An 8,639-nucleotide genomic window follows, 5' to 3' on the forward strand; every position below is an offset into this window, starting at 1 on the left:
TTACACATTACACCCTGCAGCTGCTACGCTCAGATTTATGGTTGGACACCATACAGAACATAAACACAGGCGCACGTACCCTGTTAGAGTACATTTGAGTAATCACCTATTATCTCTTAAAACGAAAAGAGAGTACTGACATACTTGGCACGTATACTAGATGGACTTTCACTTACTGTATTGCAGTGCCATACTGATGGACTGCCACTTAATTGTGCCATGACTACTTTTGTCTTCACACTAGCTTGTTAACATTCTTTGACAAAATAGATTAACTACATAATACAACATATGCCTAAAATAAAGCTCAGGTGAGCAGATATAGCACCACATATAGGCCTAATGGTTAATTGCTTGTCCTAGGCCCGTCCTTTCCTCATGGATCTGTAAAACCGGTCAGCCCTTGGCCACTGTGGCCTTACAAAAAAGTCAAAGTGTTTGCTCAGAAGTATGGTTGGTACCAGAAACATTTCCACAATTGTCCATGATAAACAACAAGTGAATCATTGATGCTGTCCTGTTTTATTGTGGAGGGGGGACTGCAGTATCGCGTAGAACTCACTATGTAGGAACTTTCGGTTGTAGACGCTGTTGTACAACGGATCCTGTCTTGTCGGACACATGAAATATAGCGTGTGTATGATAGAACGCGAGGGTTTGTATTTCTTTGGCATGGGTACTTCGTAGTTTCCACTGTTTATAATGGAGAGCGATGTATTAGATACTCTGGATCAACTTGGGTAAGCAGAAGAGAGGCGAACGTTTGCGATCGATTTGCATGGTACCCGAGTAACGTTAAATGTGTCTGTTCAGTTAATGTTCAATATCGCTAGTTTTGGTGTACAAGCTATATTGCTAATTCTAGCTACAGCTGGCAACCTAGTCCTTTCAGTTTGATTTTTGCCGACTGTAGCAAACACTAAGTCACATGTGTCCTAATTTCTTCACTAATGAGATAGCCTCTTTCATTTGTCAACAGATATGAGGGACCCCTTCTTGACGAGAAGGCTTTGTCGACGGCATCCGAGGAAGGGTTGTCCTCAGCCGAGTATGTCAACCTGTGTATCTGGTTGATGTCCCGACTAAATCCTACCCTAGATACAGATGTATCCCTAATATCACGTAGGTATTCAACGTCACCATTAACAGATACATTTTCACCTCACATATTTTTCGGGTCAACATTCAGCGAAACTGTGTGAAAATGTGTGCAGGTGGAGATGGCTGTCACCTCGAAATTGGTGCGCTGTTGAAAGAGATGGCTTGCCCTTACCATGCCATTGTCGCTGCATTGATGGAAGGGAAGCTTAATAAGAAGGATTGCCTAAAGCTCATACGTATGTATTGATTGTTTATTACCATGTCTGGAATTTTATGTAGGTAATTTTACACAAATTATTTAGATACTTTCCAGTACTATAATACCAAATGTTGATTCTGCTTATTTTACAGTGTATTTGGCATCTGAGCTGCAAGCAGCTCAAATAGTACACAGCAAACCGGTCAAGTCTAAAGACCATGAGCTGAAAGACACACCAACTGAGGACATCCAAGCCATCTGCAAAACGCTTCACATTTCACTAGAAAACACATCTGAAAATGTCCTTTCCATAATAGATGAAAAGGTGAGGTCAGAATTTGGAATAGTTGACATTGAGATGTTATGTAGTCGTAAGCTTAATCATTAATATTTGTTAATCAAACTGGTTGCACTGATGGGTACTACTGCATATATTTGAAAAAAATTGCCATCACATGCTGCTGACACACACATTTGGTTTTGATTCCAGATAAAGTCTTTACTGAAAGAGGTCCCAAAAGATCACATTGGAGAACCAGTGTTCAAACATTCCCTCAGCAATGAACAGTGGGTACGACTAACCTATGCAAACAGTAACATGCTACATAATACATTGTGGTCATATTGCTTGGGTGGTTTGCTTTCATAAACCTATTTCTGATATGCTGTGCCTTTTTCTTCCTGTGTGTTCTTAGATGAAATTGGAGAAAATCAACGTGCTTCTTTCCTCTGAGTATCAGTGTCGTCGGAGAATGCTGATCAAACGGCTTGATGTCACAGTGCAGTCTTTTGGCTGGTCTGACAGAGCAAAGGTAGGAATTGTATATTGAAAGCATATATATTCTAGCTTGCCTTTGTGTTATCAAAATGATAAGCAACCATTTTACTGCTCCCGTATCTCTACCCAACAATCCTGTGCAATAATTTAATTTGTACACATTTCCAACATGTTGCATCAATTACCAGTCCTCTCCAGGATTTAGCAAGTTTGTGTTCTCACAATTTCAGGTTGTCATTTTCTGTTATTACCACAGTATTTCTGCAAAAAAAAAAAGGTTAAAAAAAGCTGTCAGATCTGCCTTTTTTTAACTCAAAATGACGGCAATTGTAGAATTCCTGCCGCAAATACAGTTCCTTTTGGTCACAACAAACTCTCATTTGATTTGATTCACAATTTTGATCTGAATCCCTTTTTATTTGAAAAAAAATCTGAAACAGCCATTTTTTTAACCACAATTTTTGAGAATTCACACAGCAAATTCAGTCACTTTTGGCTGCAACAATCACAACAAACCCTTGACAGATCCTGGAGGGATTGAAATACAGGTTACTAGTATCAAAGCTCTGAACTGGTGTAGCAGTTATTTAAACCTAATTGTGTATCTTTTGTCAAAGGAAAAAGTTGACTGTATGGCAAGAGCCTATCAGCCAAAAAGACACTCTTTACATCTGAAGTCCTCGGTCAGTCTGGCTCATCTTCTTGCCGCCAGGGAGGACCTCTGCAATGTGGTGAAGACCAGCGGTGGCTCGACACGCGACAATACATCATGTGCTGTTAACAAGGTAGGTGTCTGTCACTGCTGCTCTTAGAAGTTTTGTCACCCCGAACTGTAGACATTTTAATCAGTTGTCTAATGGCTGGTGGTGAGCAGTGTATAAAAAGGTCATTGTAATGTGTAGGTTTTAGATGTTCGATATGCACGTTCCTTTTAAAGTGTTTGGCTTTCCAGGAAGCTCAACAAACTACAGTAGTTCAGGTCTGCTATAAATGAGAAAATGTATTTTGATTCTTGGAAAATGTTTAAACCTTGTCCTAAATACCTACGCCTGCACTGTATAAATCTAAATATCACTCTGTGTTCGAATTCCTTTCCATTTCCTAGATCCTGATGGGCAGAGTGCCTGATCGTGGTGGGCGTCCCTATGAGCTTGACCGCCCGCCGCCTGAGATGCCTCCCTGGAAGAAGAGGCAGGATGGGGGAGGTGGGAGAGGCGGTGGCTATGGAGGAGGGGGTGGTGGATGGGGCGGCGGCCATGGTGGGGGTGGAGGAGGAGGAGGAGGAGGAGGATGGGGTGGAGGAGGTAAGAGGGGGGGTAAAAGTAGTTGGAGCTATGGGGGAGGTGGAGGAAAGGGTTACCAGGGTAAGGGAGGGTATTAGTTTTATATTTAAGTGCACTAAAAAAAAAAAAAGCTAGTATGTTTTTTTTTTTTAGACTCTGACACCCAGTCTCCATTTAAACACTAGGAGAATTATATTTGAAGTGTTTGACATAGGACCGCATTTCACCATGTACTATCCACAGTATTACTATTGGTCACATTTCTCTTTTGTATGTATTACAGTATGAAAGTATTTGTGAAGAGTAGGTATCACAAGACTTGAGGTTGTTGATTTTTTTTTAATCATTGGTTTGTTTTAAATTAGTTTTGTTGTTGACATCATTGAAGTACCATACATAATGCAGTGTTTTGAATGCTTGAGAAGTGACACCAAATAGCTCAATAAATTACGTTATACATCATTCCTCGTTTGACTCTGTTCCTGCAACCATGTAGGGTTTTAATCCTGCCTTTTGCATGTTATATTTTAAAACACAGTGGATTCTCTTGTAGATTACACTCTGTCCAATTATGGGTGTGCACAAATAATCAGTTATCCAAATCAGTTTGCAGCATAACTATTCAATTGTTACTAATATCCCTACTCTGTTATGCACATGCACAGAATAATGGGAAATTATAATAACACAAACAACTTAGTCTGGTATTCCTTTATGAAGTGAGATGGACTAAATACAGGGTTTTACTGCTTTCCCAAATACATGTTCCATTTATTGTAGCCTTACATCACTCCATGAGCTTTATTTATGAAAAATAATGGCGTAGAACCCATCCTACATTTGAGTGGCACATTTTTCATGGGCGCAACCCACATACTCAGCTGTGCTGCTCATCCTACAAATGCATGTTCCTTACAAATGTGGCACCATTTAAAAGGGAAATAAACAGGCTTTCCAACGGTATTATAAAATGTATTGCCGAGAAGCATTGTTACAACAAAGATATAATCTACCAAACACAAATGTCCTTACTTTTTGTGCTATGTTTAGTACATATCTGGGCAACACCATCTTGGCATTTTGTAACATTATGTCTAATGGTTAGTTCTTCACATTCTGTTGCTGTTTCTAGTTTATTCTTGATTGTTTTTGACTAAAATCCTTACATGTAGCTCCTTTAATTTAAAGTACTCTTTTATGATGTGTACGTTATCAACCTGAACATCCCTGAGACAAAAAAACTACATACAGTAGCTGCAGAAATACGTTTATAGAAACTAACTTTCCCACTTTTTTGCAGTATTTAAATTCTTTAAGAAAAACAAGCAGTTCATGTATTTAAAGAAATGTTTATTTGTAATAAGTCCACTTCATTCTCTAGTGAAAATGTGAAACCTGGGGAAGAGAAAAAAGCACTTAAAAACTTAAAAGTGTGTTAAGTTCTGGTATGATTGCAAGATGATATATATATCAACACAAAAGGCACCAATTCTTTACCAGCCTACAGGTTGTTGAAAGCAGAACTACTCCCTCTTTCTTTTACCAAAACAACTGAAGCAGCTGAACCATGATTTCTGCAATCAAAGACATATTAGTTTAGAGATCACACAAACACTAACAAAAACAAAAATGCAAACATAAAATCCCCTATCAGAGATATTGTCACAAATACAATCCTTCTTGGATTTCTGCTTTGTCTCCTCATATGTATTCCCACTAGTCTTCCCTTCAAGCTGTTCATTCATTGGTGGCAGAATAGGTCCAATCAGCTTCTTGCAGTCCTCCTCAGACAGAGGCGTAATCTTTTCCTCATTTATAGACTGAGGTACAGTTTCAGCACAGGAGTTCACTGTAACATTGGTGGAGGGCATCTGGCCAAACTCCCCTGCATCGACTGGAACTACAAGCTCATCCACTGGCGTATTGAACGCGTTTTCCATCAGACAGAGTTTTGCATCATTAGTCTCCATCCCCTTAGCTTTGTTCTCCGTATCAGGTAGGAGTACCACAGGGTCCTGTGCTGAGGCCACTGCTGTATCATCTGTGACCTCAGGATCAAGCTCCCAATACAGCTTGCTCAGATTCTTCATTCACTCTGTCGCAAGATCGTTCAAAGAAATTGTGTTCTGGTGCTCCAACTGCTGCACCATCTGACAAAGGTGGGCAGCTTGGAGCAGTCCTTTCGATGCTGTGAGGTAGGTGTGAGATGGGGAAAGGCAGTGGAATATGATATAGGTTATTGAAATGATATACTTGGTTATATATTTTTCTAGGCTAATGCTGAAGACATAATTTGCAAAGTATGTTCTTACACAAGGTTTCCTTCATCTTCACAATAGTCTCTTGGCAATGACCAAAGCAGGAAGAGTTCACTAAAACAGCAGCAAGATGGAGAGGCCACTCAACCCAGCTTTCATTGTTATATGCCTACAAGAATCCATACACAAAAACCTTGGTCAAACCAAAGTATTAATCACATTACATGCATGAAAAGTGTGAAAAAAGACACTCACAGAGGCAACTGAAGAGATTTCACCCATTCGGACCTGATAGTAAGTCTTCAGAATCAGAATCATCTTTATTGGCCAAGTACATTTCCACATACAAGGAATTTTTCCTGGGTTTAATTGCTCTCAATGTACTTAAACTGAAAAATATGCATGCAACAGTTTAGGATAATAAATAAATATAATATATAATATAATACTAAAATATAATAATCTGTCAACTGTTCATTAGAGTGGGGAAGGGGGGAAAGGGGGAAAAAACTGTTCCTGTGTCTGGTGGTTTTTGTGTACATAGTTCTGTAGCGCCTGCCAGAGGGGAGGAGCTGGAACAGATTATGTCCAGGGTGTGAGGGGTCTGCAATCATTTTCCCTGCCCGTTTCCTGGCTCTGGATGTGTACAGGTCCTGGATGGTGGGCAGGTCGGCACCAATAATCCTTTCTGCAGACCTGACTGTCCGTTGTAATCTGTTCCTGTCTAGTTTAGTGGCCGAACCAAACCAGACAGTGATGGATGAGCAGAGAACAGACTCAATGAATGCAGTGTAAAACTGGATCAGCAGCTCCTGAGGCAGGTTGTACTTCATGAGCTGGCGCAGGAAGTACATCCTCTGCTGGGCCTTTTTGAGGACTGTATTGATGTTTGCCTCCCACTTCAGGTTCTGGGAGATTGTGGAACCCAGAAACCTGAAGGATTCCACATCAGACACAGTGCTGTTCAGTATGGTGAGGGGGGGCAGTGATGGGGGGCTCCTCCTGAAGTCCACTATCATCTCCACAGTTTTGAGCGAGTTCAACTCCAAGTTGTAGCGACTGCACCACAGGGCCAGATGTTCAACTTCTCTCCTGTATGCAGACTCATCTCCATCTCGGATGAGACCGATGATTGTTGTGTCGTCTGCAAATTTCAGGAGCTGAACAGACGGGTCTCCTGAGGTGCAGTCATTCGTGTACAGAGAAAAGAGCAGTGGGGAGAGCCCACATCCCTGGGGGGCACCAGTGCTGACTGTCCGGGTGCTGGATGTAATTTCACCCAGCCTCACCTGCTGCTTCCTATCTGTCAGGAAGTTCGTAATCCACTGACAGGTGGTGGCGGGCACAGTGAGCTGGGTGAGTTTGGTGAGGAGGACTTCTGGCATGATGGTGTTGAACGCCGAGCTGAAGTCCACAAACAGCATCCTTGCATACGTCCCTGGGGAGACGAGGTGTTGCAGGATGTGGTGCAGTCCCATGTTTACTGCATCTTCCACTGACCTATTAGCCCGGTAGGCAAACTTCAGTGGATCATTGTTGAGACTACTAATGAATCTAAAAGAAATGACGCATTGCTTCACTTGTCAGAAATAAGGCAGGCCTACAGTAAAGTTGTGGATTTCATTTTTTGAAGTGAAGTGTCATTTTCATTACCCAGGTAGGTGCTCCAAATGAAGGACATGGTGCCATAAACCCTGGCTCACACCCTGGCTTTACTGTAACTAGGGATGTGTTTATTAACATGCGTAATACGTATGCTGTAGTTGTATGGACAGGCATAATACATTGTTTCTTTTAAAACTCATTGTAAAAAATATGTCTGAGCTTGATATGTATAGGGTCTGTATAATATAAGATGTATACCTTAGTCTTGCCAGCTAAGAGCAGTGTAGCGAGGCTGGCGATTCCTGCCCCTGCATTGGAAACGTCTGCCTTCTCACAAGTTGGGAGTTTGCAGCAGCAACAACTTGGCAATAACTCTGCCCCACACCATCTGGACATTTGTTTTTCATTATTGAAGAAATGATCAAATTATCTAAATTAAAGACTTCTTTGAATTTCCTTTTTTAAATGTTTTGTTTAATGTTTGATGTACAATAAATAGTAGTCTAAATTAGCAGAGTAATGGTATTGATATTAAATATATATATATATATATATATATATACACGTCCACTTCAAAACCTGGGACAAAAGGTCAGTTGACCAATAAAACTAAAAGAGATTACATCTAATGAAATCCATTTATGTCCTTAATGCCAATGACATGCACTTCATGCCATTTGAAATTTGGCCAGTAGGGGGCATTGTTTGTACAGCTTACTTTGTCAGTTGGTCTATACGCAGCAACACAGGCAAGTAATCAGTCGTTTAATATAACAGACACATGCAATTTGAATCCATGCATGTCTTTAACAGACAAAAACAAATGTCATTCATACATTATCGGCGCACAACAGTTTATTTTTTCTCTAGTAACGTAAGGCACTGCCCACAAGCGTTTGGCAGCAGGCTATGCTACAGTGTGCCTTGGCACAAGTGAAAAATAGGAAAAACACACACAAAAAAACACTAATATCCCCTCGCGGGAAAACAATTGCAATAGCATGGGGAGATATAAATCCCTGTTTCACAGCATTTACGTTAATGAACCGTGTTAAATGGCATTTTAGCCGCTAAACCGTAGTTTTAAGCACTGACCAGAAGCGTTTGACAGCAGGCTATGCTACGATGGGCTAGCATTACTTGTTACTATTAAGACTGTCACGAAATTAAAAGTGAAAGTCTTACATTCCAGGGGGGAATAGCAATGTAACTATAGCACAACCGAAAGGAAAGGTCGCTGTTTGCAAATTGTAACATTATCTGAGGTTAATTGCAATGCAAATAAATCAATTTATCTTGACTGAAGGTCGTGTGACAGCGTATGCGCCAATGATTGTCTTTCGAACACTACGTAGACCAATAACCATTAAACGTGCAATGTTTAATCCAATCATATGCCTCTTTTATGCGTAAGG

The 8,639-nt window shown here is 40.6% G+C and overlaps 1 protein-coding gene across 1 annotated transcript; it reads left to right on the top strand.

The window, feature by feature from the left end:
* Window positions 1-588: 588 nt before the first annotated feature.
* fam98b (family with sequence similarity 98 member B) lies at window positions 589-3,491 on the top strand. The gene is made up of 8 exons (XM_012822856.3): window positions 589-740; window positions 980-1,122; window positions 1,215-1,337; window positions 1,453-1,625; window positions 1,791-1,871; window positions 1,996-2,112; window positions 2,696-2,863; window positions 3,184-3,491. Exons 1-8 carry the CDS (start codon window positions 703-705, stop codon window positions 3,457-3,459), a joined length of 1,119 nt encoding a protein of 372 aa, XP_012678310.2. The 5' UTR covers window positions 589-702; the 3' UTR covers window positions 3,460-3,491.
* The last annotated feature ends 5,148 nt before the right edge of the window (window positions 3,492-8,639 follow it).

The sequence above is a fragment of the Clupea harengus genome, chromosome 14 (genome assembly GCF_900700415.2).
Source record: "Clupea harengus chromosome 14, Ch_v2.0.2, whole genome shotgun sequence".
NCBI lineage: Eukaryota > Metazoa > Chordata > Actinopteri > Clupeiformes > Clupeidae > Clupea > Clupea harengus.

Excerpts from the sequence above, each read along its gene's own strand:
- fam98b (XM_012822856.3), top strand. The coding sequence starts at position 703 with ATGGAGAGCGATGTATTAGATACTCTGGATCAACTTGG. Across the intron at positions 1,338-1,452 it reads GGATTGCCTAAAGCTCATAC|TGTATTTGGCATCTGAGCTG; the intron begins GTATGTATTGAT and ends CTTATTTTACAG. Across the intron at positions 1,626-1,790 it reads TTTCCATAATAGATGAAAAG|ATAAAGTCTTTACTGAAAGA; the intron begins GTGAGGTCAGAA and ends TTTTGATTCCAG.